We start from the raw sequence: 24,191 nt of genomic DNA, 5'->3' as shown, positions 1-24,191 counted from the left end.
CTCCTCCTCCCCTCCCCTCCTCCCCTCCCCTCCTCTCCTCTCCTCTCCTCTCCTCTCCTCTTCTCCTCCCCTCCCCTCCCCTCCCCTCCCCTCCCCTCTCCTCTCCTCCTCTCCTCTCCTCTCCTCTCCTCTCCTCTCCTCTCCTCTCCTCTCCTCTCCTCTCCTCCCCTCCCCTCCCCTCCCCTCCCCTCCCCTCTCCTCTCCTCTCCTCCCCTCCCCTCTCCTCTCCTCCTCCCCTCCCCTCCCCTCCCCTCCTCCCCTCCCCTCCCCTCTCCCCTCCCCTCTCCTCTCTTCTCCTCTCCCCTCCCCTCCCCTCCTCTCCTCTCCTCTCCTCTCCATCAGGTGGAGTATGAAGGGTTGAAACACGAGATCAAGGTTCTGGAGGAGGAGACGGTTCTCCTCAACAGTCAGCTGGAGGACGCCCTGCGTCTGAAGGACATCTCCGAGGGCCAGCTGGAGGAGGCTCTGGACGCGCTGAAGAACGAGCGTGAGCAGAAGAACAACGTGCGCAAGGAGCTGGCGCACCACCTCAGCCTGAGCGACAGCGTCTTCGGCGCTGGAGCGCACCTGGCGCTCACCGTCACCGGCGTGGAGAGCCTCAAGTTCCCAGAGGACCAAGGTTTCAATTTATTTTTTAATCATTGACACAACAGGAGTGTAAACGCACTCACTGTACAGTAAACATCTTTCATGAGAAAGGCTCAAGTAATGAGGAGGTTGTGAGAAAGGTGAGAAACCCTGGAAAGGCTTATATGAGGATCTCACCTTTTCTTTACATTTCTTTACATAACGTAATTTTATTAACACAGAGTTAAAACATTTCTCTTTTTATTTAATACAAAACAAACAAACTGTGGCATGTAAATGTTACTTTGGTTAGTTGTCCACGTCAGTGTCAGTTTATTCGTTTTCGGCTAGTATAGTTTAGCTTTTTTATTTTATATACAGTATATATATATATATATATATATATATATATATATTAGTTTCAAGGTGGGTTTGCTAGTTTAGTGTAGGTTTTATTTGAGTTACTATTAGTGTATTGTACTGTTAACGGTGTGTTCCCACCACAAGATAAAATATTTGTTTGAGTGGCAGAGTCAATGCAAAGACATGAATTGCCATGTTTCATTGAGCGGCGTGAATGAGGACAACGACATTCGCCTCAGAATGAAGCAATTCTAGCGACTACAAAGATATTTTATCTTGCTGTGGGAATGCACCTTCAGTTTTATTTTATTTTCATGCTGTATGTAACTATGTATCAGGGGTGAGAGTTTTAGTTAATTAACTATAATAACCCCGCCTCCAACATAGGAACCAATGGCGCCGTCGCCAACGGCAACAACGAGGACTGCAACCGCTGCAAGGGCCACCTCCACGGAGGTGTCGGATTGGCCAGGACCGGCAGCAAGGGGGAGGGGCTTCACCCCGTGTCGGACCTGTTCAGCGAGCTCAACCTGTCCGAAGTGAAGAAGGTCAAACAGCAGCTCCTACAGGTGGGTAGGTGACACTGCAACGTTCCGAACACATGCAGTGGTGGAAGAAGTACTTTGTTGTTGACACGATGCATACGCAAGGGACAATCAATGGGGAGCGTTATAGGGTTCAGTATTGAGAAATAAACCCCGACGTCAGGGTGTCTAGAACCCGACGTGAAGCCACTTAGTACAGGATACCGCCCTTAATAAAGAAATTAATACATTGACCCAAATGTAACAACAAAACGAGACGATTGATCTCATTCATTGATTACGTTATATTAGTGAGTCCAGTGCAATGCAGTATTGCAGTTTGCTCGGAAAACAACAGGAAGCTGTGATCAAATAGAATCAATATTCCGTTCGTGCATTGTCAAGCAACGCAGATTCATATGAGCCAGGTGCTCTAGAGCTGTGGTTTTCAACCTGTGGTCCGGAGACCACTAGTGGTCCTTGAGGGGGTCCCAGGTGGTCCCCAGCTAAATTATGGAAGGGTTGGTAATGGTAATTAGTAACCTAATTGTTATTTTGATCGTTTGCCATGAAATTGTGGACAAAATCTTATCCAACGACAACAAAATCTGGTCTGAGAGGCTAAATCTCATCAAATGTGGTTCCGTGGCTCAAATGCACAATGAATAACGGTCCTTGAGATTTAAAAGGGTTGAAAACTACTGCTCTAGAGTCTTTGATATTATATATTATATTATATAATATATATTATATAGTCTTTGATATTATATATTATATTATATAATATATATTATGTAGTCTTTGATATTAGACAGTGGTCTGTTATTGAGTTCAGCGGTCATTATTCAAAAAGAACACACCAATGAATTCTGTGATTGACCAGTCATTAATTAAGAGACAATCAATACTGGTTAAAAAACCAGTGATATACACACTGAGTATCATTAGAGAGTGCACTAGTGTTCTGTGCTCTGCACTACGTGCACAGTGATATACACACTGAGTATCATTAGAGAGTGCACTAGTGTTCTGTGCTCTGCACTACGTGCACGCGTGCCACACGTGCACGTACAGTGGATGCAATTATTAAATGAGTCCTGGCTGGTGAAAACAGGCCTGTCTGTCTGCAGTGCGGTGCAGGCAGGAAATAACAAGGTGATGACATACAGTATGATTTAGTGGGTGACAAGAAATTGGGATGAAATGTTATACCGCATTTTTATGAGCAATGCACAGGTGTGCCATCTGTGGTTGGGTCTTAAATGAATGGAAACACAGAAAATGCGTGCGTGCGTGCGTGCGTGCCTGCGTGCGTGCGTGCGTGCGTGCGTGGCGTGTGTGCGTGCGTGCGTGCGTGCGTGCGTGCGTGCGTGTACCATAGGGAGCTCTGTCAATGTGATACGCATCCAATAATGCTTGAGGTCGATGCAACAGAGAGACTCACTGTCGGTGAGCCTACGACTGTAAATGTACAGTATGTACTTTCTATTTCAATGTCTTAACAGTGAGGCATGCCATGCAGCAGTGCAAATCAAACCACTCATGTTGTAACAGTAGTACAATAATACACAGTCCGCAAAGAAGAAACCACTCATGTTGTTACAGTAGTACAATACACAGTCCGCAAGGAAGTAACTATAACGTGGTTTGTGTCTCCGGAACCTATTAGTCCTGCGGCTTTCTCTGTAAACACAATCACACACTAATCACATTAACAACAGTCCCATTGCTGTGGCAAAGATCTCCACATCAGCAACACCACGCTTCTAATCGCTGCTTAAACGGTGTGACTGCTCCAGCACAGACCAGAAGGTTCAAACCACAATCCAGAATTGTTTTAAACAAAATGATAGACTATTATGGTTAAAGTTGCATGCAGTCTGATTTGCAGTGGTGGAAAAATAACTCAAATGATTTTACTTAAGTAAAAGTATCAATACTGTTACGTTAAGTAGAAGTCCTGTATGCAAAATGTAAAATGTAAAAGTATCTGTACTAAAAGTACTAAAAGTAAAAGTACTTGTAGATCGGCTATTTTAAAAAGGGCCGAAATATATAGGGCTAACGTGGTTTGTATGTTTTGTAATCAAAATCAAAATCTACAAAGTAACTAGTAACTAAAGTTTTCAACGTATTAAAAGTACAATATTTGCCTCTGAGATGTAGTGGAGTAGAAGTAAAAGTAAATACAAATACCTCGAAATTGTACTTAAGTACAGTACTTAAGTAAATGTACTTCAGATTTGTAGATAGAGCTAATTGGAACGTTCTTTACCCCATCTTAAATCTAACGGACCCATTACAGCCAGTACAAGTACAAACCTTAAAGCTTATCTTTAAGGGCTGAGCTACATTAAGTCAGCCGACTACAGAATGTACGTCTCCTTCCTGTGGTGGTGAGCCTTTACATCTAGACACCTTACATGTTTTACATCCATGCATCCATGTGAACGCACTGAAGTGGTCTTCCTTTGTTGTCGTGTGTCGAGGGTCAGTTTGGAAAGTTTACAGTCTATCTTCGCAGTCAGAGTAAATACAACATAAACAGACAATCATTGAATCACTGTCTAGCTCTGTGTGAGTTTGGATCTATCTATCTAACCTTGGTGATTATCTGTCATCTCCATCCTCGTCCTCCACTCCGTAATATCAATATGAAACCTGTCCTCTGTCCTTCTCATTGTTCCTGTTCTTTATCTGTCTATCATCTGCATCCTCTCTCTCTCTCTCTCTCTCTCTCTCTCTCTCTCTCTCTCTCTCTCTCTCTCTCTCAGACTGCTCCAGTTATGAATTGCCCTCTGCGCGCTTGACATACAGTACATACTAGTGCATACCGCACATATAGATTAGCTTATAAGATTCAGGGTTTCTACGATGCATGCGTTGTGTCCATCCACTTGGCGGTGGATGATGTCAGCACATTTGGGAATGGCCGTTTTAAGCCCAATGAGTGTTTTTTTGCTAAACTAATGCTTGGAATGGATTCAGCATCATGAAAACCCCCTAGTTTGACACATCACATGCTAGATAAAGCATGATGAAATTTTGAATATTTTGCCTTCTATAGGTTGTTAAGGTATGGTCACATATTATGCCAATTATGAAAATTGCTCAACATATGCAAGTTAGCATCCGGCAGTTTCTACATGCTGGGGACCCATACTAAACATTTCTAACATAACACGTTGGTGTACTCAACATGTCCGGGTTCACATTCTGGCTACTAGACTATAATGGAATAAGTACGTACAACGTTTGCCTCTCAGATGTAGAAAACATGGACAAAAAGAAATACTCAACTCAAATTTGCACCACCCCTGTCCTGCAGGTGGAGCGAGAGAAGGCGGCACTCCTGATGACGCTGCAGGAGTCCCAGACGCAGCTGCAGCACACGCAGGGCGCGCTGAGCGAGCAGCACGACCGCTTCCACCGCCTGACGCAGCGCGTGCACACCATGAGGCGCGCGCACGGCGCCAGCGACAAGGAGCTGCTGGACGACCCGCGCGAGTGCGAGAAGCCCGACGGCGGCTCGCCGTCCCCGCCACCGGCCAACGGGGGGCGCCACGACGACTACGACCCCGAGATCCACGGCTTCGAGATCCTGGAGTGCAAGTACCGGGTGGCGGTGACGGAGGTGATCGACCTGAAGGCGGAGCTCAAGGCCCTGAAGGAGATGTTCAACCAGGCGGTGGAGGGCCAGGGAGATGAGCACAGCAACAACCACGCTACCGAGGACAGAGTCCACATCCTGGACGAGCAGGTCAGTGAGTGCACCCATATAACATAGAAAGGTAGACGCCTGCTTCGGCTCTGGGGCGTATGTACTCTAGTGAGGGCAAGCTTCCACATTGGTGCTTCACTAGTCTCGCATAGCCAGACAACTGCAAAAGTCAGTTAGTATGGAGGGACAGCCTACTGTCTGTCCGACCATAAAAAATATAAAATAAAGGCGAAAACATTTAAAAATAAATAAATAATGTTTTTGTCATTTTGGAATAAATATTTGACGTTTTTTTCAGATTTTTTTTTAGAATCAGTTCACACAGGTTTAACTGGTTAAGACTCTCATGTCCATCCCGCCTTCAGGTAATCCGCTTGGAGCGCAGCTGCCGCGAGGCCCGGGAGAGGGTGGCGTGTCTGGAGGCGGAGCTGCGCGGCGCCACCGGCCTGGCGACGGAGAGCCAGGGCATGCTGAACGTGGCGCAGGACGAGCTGGTGACCTTCAGCGAGGAGCTGGCGCAGCTCTACCACCACGTGTGTCTGTGCAACAACGAGACGCCCAACCGCGTCATGCTGGACTACTACCGCCAGAGCAGGTGGGTCATGCTGGACTAACTACCGCCAGGTGGGTCATGCTGGACTAACTACCGCCAGAGCAGGTGGGTCATGCTGGACTAACTACCGCCAGAGCAGGTGGGTCATGCTGGACTAACTACCGCCAGGTGGGTCATGATGGACTAACTACCACCAGAGCAGGTGGGTCATGGTGGACTAACTACCACCAGAGCAGGTGGGTCATGCTGGACTAACTACCACCAGAGCAGGTGGGTCATGCTGGACTAACTACCGCCAGAGCAGGTGGGTCATGCTGGACTAACTACCACCAGAGCAGGTGGGTCATGCTGGACTAACTACCGCCAGAGCAGGTGGGTCATGCTGGACTAACTACCGCCAGAGCAGGTGGGTCATGATGGACTAACTACCACCAGAGCAGGTGGGTCATTCTGGACTAACTACCGCCAGAGCAGGTGGGTCATTCTGGACTAACTACCGCCAGAGCAGATGGAGTGGTGACATTCTCCCTCGTTAGCCATTGTTCTATCCATTACCTTCTCCATTAATCGGATAATCAAGGAGCATGTTTTTTGTAAAAAACAAACAAACAAACCAAAAATCAGAGAATCGGAATACTTATTTTCTATTAATTACTCACCCCATGATCTTCTTGTTTTTGTCACATTCCTGAGCCAATTATCCAATATTTGACTAATTGAAGTTAATAGGAGACCAGTATTTGTCCGTCAGTTAGTTGGTTAGTCCGTCACCCCAGGCATGACCACCAGACCAGGTCGCCTTCTCGTCTTGCTGGTATTATGTACTGTATATATATACAGGTAGTTTTGCATTGGCCTCGACTCCTAACACAGCAGTGTCAGCATATTGAATTATTGGCTCAGAAATGCGACAAAAATGAGGAATGTGTCTCTACAAGCTCACAATGGGTCACATCACATTGCGATGCATTGTGAGATTTTAGATCAGCTATTTTCCCTATATATATATATATTTTTTATCAATATAATCAATGCTCAAACTCGTTGTTTTGGTTCCATAAACCGTTGCACCCTAGGCCAGACCGCACCAATGCAACTCCTTGCAACTGCCATTGGGATAATAGTTGGAAGTAGTTGCATGTTGCAAGGAGTCGCATGTGTGGACGGGCCTTATGATGTTGGCTAACATTACCATTATCAATTATTATTCTGCTAATGAACACAGGACGACCCGCAGTGGGAGCCTGAAGGGTTCTGATGACCTTAGAGCCCTGCTGTCCCCCCGCCTGGCGCGGCGTCTAGCGGCCGTCTCCTCCACCTGCTGCTCAGAATCCACCCGCAGCCCCTCAGACTCGCCCTCCAAACAAGGTTTTTAACTTTTTTAGTTTTATTTAGATTACACTTAGTTTTTTTATTTCATAGTTTAGTTTTTTATTCGGTTTTATCATATGAGGTGTTTTGACAAAAATGTCAGAAGTAATGTGTAATAACAAACATATAATTTAAAAGGCATTCAGAGAATACACATTTAAGATAGATTTAATATACAACCACAATACTAGGCTTATGCATGGAATAAATGGACAAAGACTCAAACTAAGGACATTTTCTCTATAGTTCTTTTTTTAAACACGTCTCACACGCACATTAACAAAGCAGTCTCAACAATAAGGACCAGCCCCTTCCGGTCAACCTGTGTGTGACCTTAAATTGAACATAAATAACAAAGAAAAAGTATTACAGCTTGTGACCAATGGGGTGGGGAGATGAATATGTTCGTACTTAGCAGTACAAGAAATAAGTACTTTCAGTAAGTTGCCAGTTTGCCACTGTTCTTCACTAAGGGCCTTAAGTAACTGAATAGGTTATTTTATTAATTTTGTAAGGCAGTCTGCAAGTTGTCCATTTATTTTGTACCAAAGGACCTGCTCGGCCCTTTTGGTTTGGATGAGCTATTTGATGCTGCTGATTTCCAGACAGAGTCTCTTTACAGTGACTGACTTTGTGGACTGAAGTGCATCAGCCAGTGAGCACTGAGCAGCATGTTCAACATCACCAACAGTCAGTTCAGAGAAGAGTATAGACAGAAAGATAGCTTTATGCTGACATTGCCAGTGTTTCACCTTTAAGTGTGCTACTTACAATCTTCTTGACTCTCCTAGACTGCCACGAAAGGGGTGAAAATGTCCCATTTTCCCCCATCAGCACAATATAGTGTCCTCCTTGTGTTCCTCCATCAGAAAGATATCCAAATAAGGCATCACTGAACATAATCATCTTCAAATTTCTTTGAGAGTTCAAATCCACCTAGTAGAAACAGATTTTGTCCCTCATCTTCAACTTCCTCCAGCTCTTTAGCTCAACATGTTTTGCAAAGTAAAATTATACATATTTTGTTACAAACATGTCCTCCCACTCACATACATGTGTGACATTAGTGTCAGTGACATTTGTTAATGGTACATAATTTCTTTGTTTCAAATGCATCTTCACATACATAATGGCACAGCAATTGTTACTACCTCAAGGTTCTCAACTCTTGACATGTCAGCTGAATCTGTAGTGCCCGCAACATATAAAGCAAATTGTACCAGTTTTTGTACTTACCCATAGCTTTACCTGCACGGTGCACGCCGCAAAATCTTAGCTGTGTGTAAACCACCTCTGTACTTTGTGTATTTCATAATTTGTCCTGTTTTCTGACTGCCACCTGTTCTCTGCTCTGTACCACCATGTGTATCTGTATTGTCAGTTGTGTGTCCTGTTTCATTTTGCACCCCATCAGCCATTTGTGTTGGCTCCATTTGTCTCAGTCCCTGTTGCACCTCAGGTATGTTGTCTTCTATGACATGTATGTTACTAGTGTCAACCATGACCTGTCCTTGCTCAATGTTTATGTCATGTCATCTGAATCGGCTTTTGTAACACATCGATCCATATTTTCTGTGTTCACTTTCCTTAATCTGAGCTGATGCACTCTAATGCATGTTCCTCCATGTCTAACAAAAATCACTGCACCGTCCTGACCAATGTCAACTCCTGGTCCTTTTTTCACTCTGGACAATCCACTCGCTTATAATATACTCAATCTCCACTGACCTTCAACATTTTCATCAGTGTGGCGTATTCGTTTTCGGCAGGGCTCTCTGTATTCTTTCTGAACACTCTGCTTCTGTAAAAGCCGTTCTTGCTGCATGCAAATCAGTGATGTGTCTTCTGTCTTGCCACCCATTGACTTTTTGTTGTTCCCTCTAAAGCTGGGGGTTTATCAGTTAGGACAGAGGGCAGACTAGGATTCTGTCCAAACACCAGCTGATGAGGACTGTATCCATGGACACTTTGCATGGTGTGCTTTGCCATAGAGCCCAGTCCATTGCAATGCTACAGTCACAACCGTTGCTTGCCTTTACATTCTTTATGATCTCAGTACGTTTTTGGTTGTGACACTCCATGGGCTGTAGGCAGCTGTTTTTATGTCTATATAATTTTGTTTTGACTCTCTCTCAGCTCATCATTATTTATTTTTTACATATGTTTATACATTTTCTTATTTGACATAGTATTTTCTCAACAATTATTGACTCTCCTCCATCATCCGAAAGTAGGGGAGCCATGAACACTTCTCCAGTCATAAACAAAGTGTTTCACAATTTCAGAAGTCTTCTTTATAGTCAGAATGCTGCCTGCACTAAAGCGTGTGAACTGATCAATAATGTGGAGATACCACAAACCTGGTTCAAGTTCATGCAAGTCTACAGCTACGGTCTCGTTGTACTGAGATGCCAGTGGTAGGCCAACAGCAGCCTTTTGCTTAGGGCATATTTCACATTCACTTACAATCTTTTGCAGACAACACATTCAGCATCATTGTTGCCTGAACTATTTAGAAGCTTCTGTAATATGTGAGCATGGCCATGGCCAACTTGTTTATGGAGCTTCAATAACATTTTCTTTTTAGTAGCTGAGCTCATTTCTTTCTGAAATTATGAGAATTTCATCCTCACACTGACTTTCATCCTCATATTGACTTTCCGTTTTCTTCTTCAGGAATGATATCTGTAGCTGCGAAGACCTGGTCTTCCTTTTTTAATGTTCTCACTTTTGTTGTCTATTATGTTGTACACAGCTTGTAAAGTCTTGCAGGTTTGTTGCCCTGTCATTTTCCATGTCCAGTACTGTCCTTGCTCTTTTCATTGAGGCTTGGCTTAAAAGCAATGGAACCTCAGCTGGAACAACCTCAGTTTCAATGTGACACCTACTGGCCTGTCCAAGTTTTGCAGGAATTTTCAAACTTTTAGCGGAATAGACCACTTAAATGGTCTACGACTGAGTTTTTCATTGTCTCCACCAGGCCGAAGGCATGGGGAGAGAGTATGTTTTGCACTCCGTCCGTGAGTGTGTGAGTGTGTCCGTCTGTCCGTCCGTCTGTTACCAGCTAATCTCCGGCACCGTTAACCCGGTCAAAGCCAATTTTTGCACACACACTCCCTGGATGCCAACGATGAACCTCTGCCCCAAAATTTCCAGAACGACCTGTTATAGCGCCACTTTTGAAAGGCAGACTTTTGAAAAACACATTCTTTTGATATTACCCCTCCAGATTCCGTCCAAAAATCCCGCAAATCCTTACACACTATCTCTATAGTCATGTGTTCAAGACGGATCTGTCCGATATTTCATATTCCATCCTAATTGGCTAACATTGGCTTTCAAAGTTTGCAGGATTGGCCCGTTTTGAACAAAAAGCCTCAAATCATGAACGCAGCGTGCAATTTACGTGAAATCTTTCACAGACTTTCCTACTAGGCTGAGGAATATATCCCACCCTTTTCACATTGGCCTGTTATAGCGCCACCAACAGGTGGATTTTTGCAAAACACATTTTTGGAACAAAATGCCTCAAATCAAGAAGAAATGGCACCCTTTTCACATTGGCCTATTATAGCGCCACCAGGAGGCTGACCTGGTGACCTGACCTGCCCTGGTGGTGACCTGTGCCCAGAGGGGCAATTTATCTAGTTATTTCTCAAATCACTCAACTCGTTCTGGCTCTGTTTAGTGTAGCCATCTAGCCACCCCTGTCCACACACAGGCGGTGTGCATGCAGTCTATTATTGCTGAACCAAAACACTCTTGTCATAAAGATTTCTGCTGCTGTGTGATATTTGCGCTCCATTGGCAGGCTCTTTACTGTACAGAGTGATGCTGCACTCCTCTACTGCATCTATATTACTTTCAGTTTCCTCAGTATGACATGCTCACTTTTATGTGGTCTTTGGCCCAATTAAAAGTTGATGACAGACAGCACTCTTTGATCTACGACTCAATCAACTTTATAGTCACATGTCACATCACAGTTTTAGTGAAAAAGTGGGTGAAATTTGTTTTTGTGCATAGTTCCCATCGTGTCATTTTTTCCAAGAAATACAAGAAAGGGAAGAAGATGGGGGGGGAGGGGGTAAAGGCTCATACATATTCTGGATTTTCGGTGGTTAGGTGACCACCGAACTACAACATGACGTCACGAGCCGCGGTGAAGAGTAAACCACCGCCACCGCTCCAGCCCTTCTCTCTGTTTTTACTCACCACCGCTCAACGTTATTTCAGCTCCGGTGGTCAGCTCACCACCGGAGCAGTGGTCACCTCACCACTGAAAATCTAGACTATGAATAGGCCTTAAGGAGATCAAGGCAGGAAAGAAAATAACATTTGCAAGCTTTTACCACAAAAAGTACAAGTAAAGGGTTTCAGATCATTTAGAAGCTTGTTTCACAAACAGCACAGCTGTTGGGTTTCTCTTTGTACCTGTCCAAAGGATTTGTGCCAGACTCTGGCGTCTTCTGTTGATCCTTTTGAGGCCAAGACTTGCCCTTCTGTTGTCTCTGCTCCGCCGTTACAAACACGGTATCTTGGTTGATTCCCAGGCTGGAAGCTGATGTTTTTCCTCCAAATATCCTCTGCAATGCTGACTTCATGGATGCAAACGTTAGATCTGTACATGCTGTGAGAGCTAACTGGAGATCTTTCATGTCCAACTTCCAAGCATTCAGTATCAGAATAGTTTGAAAGCCAAACATGCATCGGTAAGCTCCATCTTGTACTTTCGCATACGAGAATAACGTTGCTCAAAATCAATGATATAGTTCGCCACGGACAGTTGGACACACTGCTTTCTCTTGATATCCGATTGAAGCACGAGTAAGCTTCATAGAGTTGATATTTTTCGTCTTTAAGAACATTTCTCTTGCACTGCCCGATAGCACCAAAAAAGTGACTGTGTCCAAATTGCTAACTCATTCCAACTGTTATATGGCTTAATTCCCTTCATCGAAGGGAATGAATTCATATGCTACCAATGTTACTCAGAATAAGGCAGCTTTTGTCGGTTCATAACATACGTTTATTCTGCCGTTCAACCTGCACTTTAACAAAGCAGTATCAACTCAGGACCAGCCCCTTCCGGTCAGCCCTTCACAATGATAGTCCCACCATTGCCTCACAGTGCACCACATTTCACACTGGTCATATAGTTAACAGGAAATAGTATTAACATTAACATAGTTAACCATAGTAACCTTGCCTCCACAGGCCCGCAGCCCAGCGATACGGCGGTGCCATCGGCTGCAGGGGACAGGGACTCTCCGGCCCGCCGCGGCAGCCCCACGCGGATCTCCATGGGCTCCCCCGTCATCACCATCTCCCCCTCCCCCTGCTCGGCGTCCCCGGTGCCCTCCGAGGTGGGCGTAGACCTGCGTAGGGAGCCCAGCATGAACATCTACAACCTCAACGTCATCATCAGAGACCAGGTCAGCTCTGGTGGAAGTAGCAGTCATAGATTTTTTATTTTTTCGTTACTTAAAAAGTTAGGAAGTACCCTAATTCTGCTAGAGGGCGACCTATGAATGTTGCTATGACTTTCAGAGAACACTACACCTGGAAATCACGTGATCAAAAATGATCCAGCCTGTCCATTCCAACGCTAAAGGATTTATAAATCCCTGATTCTGTGATATATTTTCCCAGTTTGCGTTTTTAGTGTAAACAAGCCATATTGAACTAACTAACTGAATGGAAGGTTCGCGGTTACAATGTTTTTTTGTTTTGTTTTTCTTTTCTTTCGGCGGAAAGAAGAAGAGAGACTTGTCTTTCCAACGTGACATCCTTTGTTCACATCCGCCTTGAAAATTAAATCTGGCAGTTAAAAGGAAAGGAAAGTGGTAGGCTATAGAAATTGTAAACAATGTTTTTGTTTTTTGGAAACAAAACCTGCTGCAGGTGAAGCACCTCCAGAGGGCAGTGGATCGCTCGCTGCAGCTGTCCAGGCAGAGGGCTGCGGCCAGGGAGCTGGCGCCCATGCTGGACAAGGACAAGGAGTCCTGCATGGAGGAGATCCTCAAGCTGAAGTCCCTGCTCAGCACCAAGAGGGAGCAGATCGCCACCCTCAGGCTGGTGCTCAAGGCCAACAAACAGGTAGAAGGAGAATCTGAATCAACTGTGTTTGTCACGTCACAAGTTTACAGGTGTACAGAAAGTGTGGTGGAATTATGTTTTTGTGTGTTTCATTTAGAAGATTACATCATGTGGCAGCCAAGTGTATTTTTTTTTAAGTTTGTTTAGAGCACTGATGACATAAATCGTTTGCCAGCCAAGTCTATGGACGTTTATTTAGGCCCTAAATGGCGACGTAAGCCAACCATGTGGCCAATCTTTTTGAGGGGCGCTAGCCCCTCCTATGTCCAGCTTTGAGGGTTTGTGTAAACACAAACATTGTCCTAACACAAACATTGAATGCCATTTATAATGAATGGCCAGTTTTGAGTGTTTGTGCAAACACAAACATTGAATACCATTGACAATGAATGGCCAGTGTTGAGTGTTTGTGCATTGTGTAAACACAAACATTGCGTAAACACAAACATTGAAGACAAAAGTGAGGATGCAAATTGTGATTGGCCGGAATGTGATGATGTATGATGATACATGATAAGACACCTCACTTCACACGGGTGTGAGTTTTTGAGTGGTGCAAACCACTCCAACAACCAGCTTTGTCTGTACCCGTGTATGTGTGTGTGTACCCGTGTACCTGTACATGGCCCCACGCACAGGTGAGCATGGTTGCTATGGTTAGTGTGTGACGTCACTGCACCACTCAGTTCACACGGGTGTGATTTTATTAATACAATAACACAAAAAAGTAAAAATAGGGAGATATGAGGTTTATGCCCTGACAGCGACGAAATGCTCAGTCCAGTTGTTATTGTCCCAGACAGCGGAGGTGGCTCTGGCCAACCTGAAGAGCAAATATGAGAATGAGAAGTGCATGGTGACAGAGACCATGATGAAGCTGAGGAATGAGCTCAAGGCCCTCAAAGAGGACGCCGCCACCTTCTCCTCACTCCGCGCCATGTTCGCCACCAGGTGAGAGGCATTCTGGGGAAACCGTGAACCTGCTTTAGTGGCGACTGTGGATGAGTGGGTAGAGAGGCCGGTCTAGAAATGGAAAGGTTGCCAGTTTGACCCCTGGCTCGCTCAGTATAGGCTTTAAGTGTTGATGTGTACCCTCTCCACAAGCAAGGCACTTAACCCCTAATAGCTCACTAGCCTGTGCACTCATCAGAGCATTTGAGCATTTGAGCCCCAGAAAATACTCCCTAAAGACAAAGCATTACCTTTGTACAACAAGACAGGAGATTTTGAGAACAGACATATTTCTCACCCTTCCTGCCATCTCTCTCTCTCTCTCTCTCTCTCTCTCTCTCTCTCTCTCTCTCTCTCTCTCTGTCTCTCTCTCTCTCCCTCTTTCTCTCTCCCCCAGGTGTGACGAGTACGTCATCCAGCTGGACGATATGCAGCGTCAGCTGGCGGCGGCGGAGGACGAGAAGAAGACGCTGAACTCTCTGCTCCGCATGGCCATCCAGCAGAAACTGGCGCTGACGCAGCGCCTGGAGGACCTGGAGTTCGACCACGAGCAGACGTACCGTGGCCGCGCAAAGGTGCCCCGCATCCGCAGCAGCCCGCCCAAAGTAAGTGGCAGAGCCGTCCTCACGGCGCCCCCGAGCCCGACCGGGCACGACGGGCCCTCGGGGGCAATGGGCGCCGCCAGGCCGTTCAACACCTCCCTCCTGACGCTCAGTAGCCCTCCCTCCATAGAGCTAGCGCCACCGTACAACCCCCATCCCCCCAACCTCCAACACCACAGCTCCACCTCGTCCCTGCCCTCCCTGGGCCACTACTCCCAGTGGCCCGTGGGCGCCAACGCGCTCATCCTAGACTCCCAGTCGCTGAGCTCAGAGTTCCGGCGGCTCATTGGCTCCAGACACGACTCGGGTCAGTTCTCTCCGACGCCGTACTCTAGCTCGGCCCCCGCGTCGCCTTTCCGCCGGGGAAGGTGATGAATTCATCGTAAAAGACGCGACGAGGCGGTGCCTGGCGGCTCAGCCAAGTTAGTGCACCACACGGTACATGAAGCGTCGTAGCGGAGTGGGTCACAGAGTGGAGGGGAAAACTGGTTTCCTTTTATCTTGCCATGTTGGCTTCAGGAAGTATTTAGAAGAATGGAGGAGCCCTTTGCAGCTTTGCTCCAACCTCAAAACAACACGACAATTCTATCAACTCTGCGTTTCAAAGTGTTCCAACTGAAGAACTCATGTTTAAAAAGTTAAGATGGATCAAGGTTGGACCCTCCTGTTTAACCACTTAAACCCTATATACTACTTCATTGAGCGGATCTCTTCACCAAAAATAGCTGATCTCGTCGCTTTGTGAGTTTGTGACACACTAAGCTTGTAGATCCTCTATTTTTGCAGAATTGGGACGCTCGGGTTCATGTGGTTAAAGTATGGTAGTAAATACACTCACACTTATTTTATGTTGGCTATTAAATGAGTCATTTGACTTCCTCCTGTAACTGTAACTGTTAATGATTGACTATGCAATACTTATCTATGTGGTCAGTAAGCAAGCAAAGGAAATACATGGCTGTAGAGTGCACTTTAGGATTAACTATCCCACAGCGCCTCACAGTGGTATAAATACACATTGCATTTTAACCATAAATCTATGATTTGTTGAATGACTGCCGGCTGATACAATAGATGTATTTGCAACTGAAAACTGTTAATAAATATTTCAGCTGTGTCGGCTGGCACAGTCGTTCAATTGGTCATTTAGGTTTTCATCATTAATCTCTTTATATACAAATGAATGTATACCGTTATATTTTCATTTTCCTCATACAAGTAGGTTATCTGATATGTAAAGTTTAATAAGTGCACGATTTAGTATCACTCAGTGATGCAATGTTTAGGAGCAAAAAGCATTTGACAGGTGGAGCAGCTAAAGTGTGTCTCTATCAGCGTTAGTCCTAAGGGTTCATTTAATTCTGTGAGGATAAGGGTCCATTTGGTTCCATTTGTACACTCTCAGAATCAGAGTTAACCCATTCTGGGCGGGAACCCCTTTTGGTGTTTTAACTAAGCATTATGTTATACTTTAGCTATTGAAAAATAGCAGATCTACAAGCTCATAGCGCGCCACAGAGTGGCGCGCTACGAGCTTGTAGATCTGCTATTTTTGAAAAATCGTAAAAATGCGGCACAAATCTTTGAATTGTATATATTCTTTCAGGGCGAACGTTTTTTTTCAGGCCTAAATGAGAATCAGAATTAAATGAACGCTGTGGATTTGACTGTGTAAGTACATGGAAACCAGTAAGACTCTCTCTCTCTGTGCCTCTCTCACTCTGGGTGCGTCTCAATCTTTGTGTTTTCCTTCTTCTCTAGTCTCCTTTCCTTCGTCTACAGATTTCATAGTAAAAACAATATTGTATAACTCACGTTCTGTAAAGGGGAGGAGACAAGGACAGAAGGAACCTACAAAAAACTAGGGTCACCACAATCCATCACAGATTTATCTGTACAACAGTGCCTTTATTCACCACTAGATGGCAGTATCTACCAAAATATATGCATGCTAGGTACATACTCCTGCCATTGCAAAGTACTGGCATTATTGGAGTTGTGGGGGGGCGCTACACTGGGGCTGCCCAGTGGTTATAGTGGTTATAGGGTGACTCAACAGCAGAGGACAAATTTCCCTAAGGAAATATTAAAAGTATAACATAACTTATCTGATAACAACTCCTGACAGTTTCCTGTCAAATGCTTTCTACTACCCCCTACTCTAGCCAATCATATAGCTGCTCATAACTGAAACAGAAATATGGCAACGATGAAAATAAACAAACAAACAAAAAAAGAATTACATGATAATGTCAAAAGTGTACTTATTGAAGGTGCGGTAAGTTGTGTTTTTCTTGTTCAAAATAAAACAAGTGTTAAATAGCTCTATTATTCTGATAGTAATCATTGCTTTACAGCAGGTGTTCCAAATAAACAGGGGCCATAATTTGAAAATATGAAAATACCTTGAGGCCGACTGTATCTCCTGTCACACTGTACCTTTGGACCATAAAGTCACATACAGACAGTACAAGTGCATCACATTTACAACAGTTTAATTTAACTGCACTGGAATAGAAAATGTATTTTGTTGGCAGTGTAGCCAAATGTAAGCCACTCATCTACAATTACCCCACATGCATGCAAACAGTATCGTTATTGTATTTACAGTCCAATAATTTGTTTTTTGTTCATATTGGCAGCGTAGCCCTGATTGGCCCAGGGCCTCCCCGTCTTCCCAGCTTTAGTAAACAGAAAATAAATGTTCAGGTCGGGATACCAATTTCATCCAATCAGGAGAGAGAGCTCATACAAGTGAAATCGGAAGTGATGACGTAAAGAAATGAGCAGCAGACATAATTTAAACTGGAAGACTATAACTATAAAATCAGAGCTGATAAATTGGTACTCTCTCCTGTTTGGATGAAATTGGCAATATAACTGAAAATGTATTTTCTGTTAATTAAAAGAGATGGCGGTTGAACAAAAACTACACTATAGCAACGATTACTACTATTATACTCTACACTAATATCGAGTTTTAACCTTTTACCCTTTTCTTTTAACCAAACTTACAGCTAACCTGACTCCGCCAGATGGGGCAGCAGAGAGTACACTGGGTTCCCCCCTCCTGCTCCCATCTGGGAACGCTCAGGCAGACTTGATGCTCCGGGCACAAAACGGCCTGGCCAATCAGCGGCAGCTAGAGGCGGGATCAAGGCAGCACTGTGTATGCATTGATCCCGCCTCTAGCTGCTGCAGGAGGGGGGAACCCAGTGTACTCTCTGCTGCCCCATCTGGCGGAGTCAGGTTAACTTACAGCCCCTTTTAAAGTAAACAATGGTGTTACTGTAGATGCAGAATGTATCCCTTTCTGTGCTTCTTTCTCCTTTTTATCGCAGCACAAACAAATACAGTATTCAATGTGTAACTGTGTCCATGTCTCTGTGTCTCCTCATGTTTCCCGTGTTTGTTTGTATGACAACACACGCAACAACTGTCCTCCCTGCACAGAGGGTGGGTCTTGTCAGAAGAGACTGGTTCATTAATACTCACACATGTGCATGCTCATTGCTCAAGAGGACCATTCATACCCCCTGACTTTATATATTCTTATTCTCTTCATCTGTTTCTTTTAGGTTCACTTGTTCTCCTTTTGTCACATTCTTACAGAGGACACATTCATTCGTGTGCATTATACAACTACCGGTATAATGTTCTTCTCTGTCTTTGGGAATGCATGGAGACTTCACATTTCTTCCACATGCTAAAGCTTAAGCTAGTCTCCATCGCGTGAAGGTATCACGTAGCCTGCCCAAAAGATCTACAAGCTAACAGCGTGTTGCAGTCCTTAGCTTGTAGATGTTCTTTTTGTTTTGTTCGGTTGTACTACGATGTTTAAATTCAATGCAGTATTCACCTTTTTAGTTAGTCAAATATAAAAATGGTCAAATTAAACAGACAAGGCCTGTCAACATCACACATTTTATATTGTGATTTTCTTTAGATGGGAGATTTTCTTTTTACAATAATTTATTTCCCTTTTTTTCCCCTTTTGTTTTACAAACAAATGTTTAAAATGACATGCTTTATACTTTATTTGTTTATTTACAAGACAGTGCACGTTAATTAACATTCAATGTACAATTAAGAAATGAATCAATTGAACATTGATTGAACAACAAAATAGTACAATGTACAAGTTTGTATTTAAAGGAAATTAATCATACTGTAGTTGCCTTAAAATTGTATCAAACGATAATCACTGAAGAAGTATGCATGTACTATATGTTTCCTCTACATAAAAAATGTACGGTATTATTATGGGTTTATTATGGTCAACATGTGACCCAGCTGGCCATCTGCTGTGACCCCCATCATTGGTCGTGTAACCCACGGTTTGCAAACCACTTAAAGGATACTATGTGTGTATTTAGTTTTTTGTTGACATTTGGTTCCATTGCCATAATCCATCTTTTTCAAAATAAGATATACTATACAGTACAAAAGGACACATATCACATATATTTTTGTTTCTAAAATACCAGATCTACTGTACAAGCATAAGGATACTATGTGTGTATTTAGTTTTTTGTTGACATTTGGTTCCATTGCCGTAATCCATCTTTTTCAAAATAATACAGTACAAAAGGACACATATCACATATATTTTTGTTTCTAAAATACCAGATCTACTGTAAAAGCACACAAAGTGCTGCATCGTTGTTGATGATGATGACTAGGCTTACATTTTTAAAGCAGTGCAATGTCTCTGTGTTTAGTTTTTAGTTTTTTACGGAGCCCCTGAATGGCCATGCATTCAAAATATATTTTATCTTGTACGTACAAGATAATATCTTGTCCGTACAAGATAATAATTATCTCGTACGTACAAGATAATATCTCGTACGTACAAGATATTATCTTGTACGTACGAGATAAAATATATTTTGAATGCATGGCCATTCAGGGGCTCCGTTAGTTTTTGCTTTTAATTAACCACAATTTTTTTTAATGATATTGATTTTGTGGATGGGACCAAATAAAACTAAAACGGCAGTGGTATCGTTTAAGGAAAAGTCATAATAGTCTCTTGACAAGGTCTGTCATGTCATGTCATGTCATGTCATGTCATGTCATGTCATGTCCCTCTTGTTGTCCCTGTCCTGTTGTACTAACCCTGAGTGTCTCCACTCTGTATATCTGTCTAATTTATCAGTCTCTTGTAGATTGTCAGCAGCCTGCTGCCTCACTATCGCCACTCTCCACACCACTATGGCATGGGACAGCCTCCCTAGCCCGCAGGTAACACGCTTTAGAGCCAGTTGGTAGGCTTCATCCATACTACTCTCTCACCAAGTGTTTTTCACTTGAAATTACTTATTTTCTTCAAGCGACACCGTCGTTGTATAAGTTGAGTGTAAGTTGGCCCTCACAGCCATCACATTCACCCCTTTTGTCATGGATTCTACTCCACTCGCTGCGACGCGTTGTGAGCTTGTAGATCTGCTATTTTCAGCATGCAACTAAGTGTAAAATGACTTGTCTTTTATTTATACTGGATCTCTTGTCCACTAGTCCCTTCCTAACATTTTTGTCTAGTTTTTATTTGTTGATGAAATTGTCAATATATTTAGTCTTAGTTTTAGTCATCAATAGCTTAGTTTTCATTTAGTTTCAATTTAGTTTTTGTCAGTGAAAAAAGGTATTCCACGAAAATGTTTCATCTTAGTATTAGACAACAAAATCAACACTGGTTCATTATCATTATTTATTGTAGCACAGTCACTGTTGTTGTCGCTGTATTTCCATGTATTAGTTACATGAGTAAACTTAAAAGGGTATCTTTGAAAAACAAAGAAGGGTCCCGCACACTGTCAGAAAACTTGCCAGAAATGTTCTTCTAAAGAGCAACATTTCTGGCAAGTTTTCTGCCAGAAACTGTCAGAAAACTTGCCAGAAATGTTGCTCTTCTTCTAAAAAGCAACATTTCTGGCAAGTTTTCTGACAGTGTGCGGGACCCTTCTTTGTTTTTCAAAGATACCCTTTTAAGTATGCTTTATTGCCCTACGCACCTGTCAATAGCCTTGAGGTGTGCATCGGCCTTTTGCTATTAGTTGACATTGAGTGACATGGCTATAAGTCCACCTGAGTTCATACATGCCAGTGTTTTCTGCATGGCTGTAGTGACCTGTAAACAAAACAGGAAAGGGCGCATACCCGTGTTGGTGAGGCAGTAAACGAGTAAAAATGAGAAAAAGGCTGCCCACTCGTAGCCACGATGCTGTATATTTATTGACAAGAATCCAACGTTTCGACCTAGGAGGTCTTCTTCAGGGAATGAAGTAGTGACCTGTAAGCCTTATACTCTAATTTACTACTGTGGAAGAACTACAGGCAGAGTTTCAGCTGTATACGGCTGCAGACCACAGAACCAATCCGTAGGAAGTAATTAAAACAACTCACCAGCTATGTTTCAATATGTTGTTTTATTCTGTAGTCTGCAGCTATTTAAATGTGTTACAGTTTGTAGGAAGTGAGTTCACAGTGGGTTCCCTCAACAAGATATACTATTTTACATAACGTTTTTGATTTATGCAGAAAAAACCTGTGTATCTCTACTATCTAGATACACAAGTTCATTGGTGGAGGTTACTAGGTACATTAGCATGATCCACTGCTGTTGAAACATGATACGTGAAGTACATCTCACACACACACACACACACACACACACACACACACACACACACACACACACACACACACACACACACACACACACACACACACACACACACAACAACACACTTAAACAACACACTAAGGCACACTTTAACTTAAGGCTAATTGAACCCATTAAAAACTCACTGTATCATTTTTGTACCAATCTGAGAATCCCATCGTCAAATATTCTGGAAAACAGCGGCCCCTGTTGTTCCTCGAAATTTAGTTTAGTTAGAAGTTTAGTTGACGCAGGCAACAGTCTGTCTTGAGAGACTATTTTTGTACTAACATTTTTGACCGGAGTCCCTCCAGGGCTCTATACTAGTGTATTTTCTGTTTTCTGCAATGTGTTGTGAGCTTGTCGATCTGCTATTTTCAGTGAAAGCCTTCCCCACAATAAGGATGCCATAATAGGTGAACAAATAGTTTAAAAAAATCGGCAGAAATAGCCAATCTGCACACGTTGTGAGCTTGTGGATTGACTATTCTCATTGAATAGATTTGGTGTAGAGGGATAGACCTTGGGCGACATCGATCAATGAAGTATAGGGCTTGTATGTAGATGAGGAAGATTATGTTAAAACCTCACCATATTCGACAAACAAATATAGCACTACAATCCCCAACCATAGTTTTTCCTACATTTTAATATAATACAACCGTCCAGACATGGCAAAAAAGGTCAAACTGCTGACAAATCTGAACCCTTTCATCTCTAATGTTGTTTTACCTCGTCCACTCTTCTCTCCTGCTCTGTTCCACTTCCGCTGTCTCTCCTGTGGTGTAAACAGCATCAGGTCGTATTGACCTGGTCAACATGTTGTGTGTTCTGCTTGTCCGTTTTCTTCTTTTGTTCATTGACCATGACATGATTGTAGTTGTAAGCAACGCTTCTGGAGGAAGTACATGCCAAATTTACGTCGTGCGACAATGCCACACGGTGGGAAATAGGCAATCTTAAAGCTCATGAGCGACTATTTCCAACACGCGACACGTTGTCGCACGACAAAATAGAAATAAACTCTCTCTTGTGCTCATCTGGTTTCTCCTCTTTCCCATCATGCACCTTGCAGTCCTAACGTTGTGGCCGGCCGGCGGCGGGACGATCGAACCGTCCTCTCCGGTAGCAGCATCCTCCTCTCCCCCTGCGACCCTCTCAAACGTCTGACCCAGCAACCACACACCCTCGGCCCCTACATCTCGCCGGACCTCTCTGACTGCTCCTGAAGAAGTCTCGTAGAACCAGGGACATCCTGTAAGTGGTGTCACTTCGGTTCGACGCCCTCAGCGACCCCGCCCGCCCTGGTGCCTACTGGCCTCTGTGAGCCCCTAAAAGACGAAGGCCCGACCCCTTCCCCCCGCTTTCTCCGCGTTGCAAGGGTCGCTGAGCAGATGAAGGATGCTCCTCATTGGTTGGGCTGATATTACATCAAATCTTGCCCTGTGTGGTCAAACAGGAAATGGATGACGGAACTGTGGCGCGGAATGCCATAGTGGCTGGCAACCACTGGAATGTTGTTCCTGTATCTATTTGATTATTTATTTATTACTTATTTATCCAATTGATTGGTTATTTATTCTATTTATTTGTGATATGTTTATCAGCTGTTTATTATTGGACTTTATAGTGTGTGACACAATTTGACTGTATGTTTGTCAATCCTGAGCTGTTTTATTGCTGTGGCCTGCAGTAATGATATGTATCTATCTATATAGATAATTAATATTTACTCTTCCACACAGAAAATAAATACCCTTTCCTATATCAGACGTCATAAAGTTCTGTGTGGTGAAGTGAAAAGGCTTAGCCTAACACAGGAAACATTGTATTATACAGTATGGAACTGAAATGCTACCTTTACTCAATATTATAACCAAAAGAAAAAAGAAAAACGTCCCACTTTTACATGTTGCATATTGAATTTACATTTCAAACAAAAACACTGTTTGATGTGGTGGTGATGATGATGATGGTGGTTTCTTAACTGCACTACGTTTTCCTTTGAGCTTGTTTCATTTTATTTTTTATACTGTAAGTCCTTTCTTTTTATTTGCAAGACCTGCATAAAGACTATTTTATACTTGCTTTTTCTTTTGCCAGCAGTTTGTGATGAGGTGCTTGTGTTCTCTATCGTGTTCGAGACTGGCTCTCCACGAAAGATCAAAAGATCAAAAGATCCCGTACAAATTGAATCATTTGTAGTGGAGAGCCAGTCTCTCCACTCAGAGAACCTGGGTTACCATGTAACCCTCCGTTGTGTTCAGTGAGGTGAACACTAGGGCAGTTGGCCTTTTGAATTGCACACGATTACAGTATTTGACCTTCCTTTTTAGGTCTAAGAAAGAGCATTTTTTGTCATATGCCTGGTGCAAATCTGCAAAAGTGTCATTTCTATTGTACAGCTGAAACAGTTGTCATTTTGCATGTCCAGTGTCCATGTACGTTGTGCAAGTAGCAAATGTATTTGCTCCCATCTGTGCACCCATGGGGTGTTGGTAAGTCCCATTAGACCATGACCTCGTCTGAAGTCCAGCACAGTTTAGATGCAGTATTTCCCTGCGATTTAAGCACCATGTTATTCAGATTAAGATGCGTATCTACAGTATGTGGGCACCTATGTGCCATGCGCTTTATACCTTGTACCATGTTGCGCAAGTTGCGCCATAGATCGTCTAAACAGGGCCCAAAAGTCTGAACCTTCTCCTACCAGAACAGTGTACGTATGCAGTGACCATTTAGTAGTTCCAGTGAATACATTTCAACATTCAGTTGT

The 24,191-nt window shown here is 43.5% G+C and overlaps 1 protein-coding gene across 1 annotated transcript in view; it reads left to right on the top strand.

The window, feature by feature from the left end:
- bicd1a (bicaudal D homolog 1a) overlaps window positions 1-22,644 on the top strand; it is a gene marked incomplete at both ends in the record, with an annotated part of 75,086 nt that extends 52,442 nt beyond the window's left edge. Inside the window, 10 exons of the mRNA XM_079502196.1 lie at window positions 343-619; window positions 1,318-1,499; window positions 4,783-5,214; window positions 5,541-5,770; window positions 6,954-7,096; window positions 12,356-12,534; window positions 13,004-13,198; window positions 13,998-14,149; window positions 14,547-15,119; window positions 22,491-22,644. Of these exons, the coding sequence (XP_079358322.1) occupies window positions 343-619; window positions 1,318-1,499; window positions 4,783-5,214; window positions 5,541-5,770; window positions 6,954-7,096; window positions 12,356-12,534; window positions 13,004-13,198; window positions 13,998-14,149; window positions 14,547-15,119; window positions 22,491-22,644 (2,517 nt within the window). The remainder of the gene's footprint in view (window positions 1-342; window positions 620-1,317; window positions 1,500-4,782; window positions 5,215-5,540; window positions 5,771-6,953; window positions 7,097-12,355; window positions 12,535-13,003; window positions 13,199-13,997; window positions 14,150-14,546; window positions 15,120-22,490) is intronic.
- Between the last annotated feature and the right edge of the window lie 1,547 nt (window positions 22,645-24,191).

This window comes from Electrona antarctica (assembly GCF_951216825.1).
Source record: "Electrona antarctica genome assembly, chromosome: 5".
Classification (NCBI taxonomy): domain Eukaryota; kingdom Metazoa; phylum Chordata; class Actinopteri; order Myctophiformes; family Myctophidae; genus Electrona; species Electrona antarctica.
This window is presented reverse-complemented; position numbering and strand designations above follow the sequence as displayed.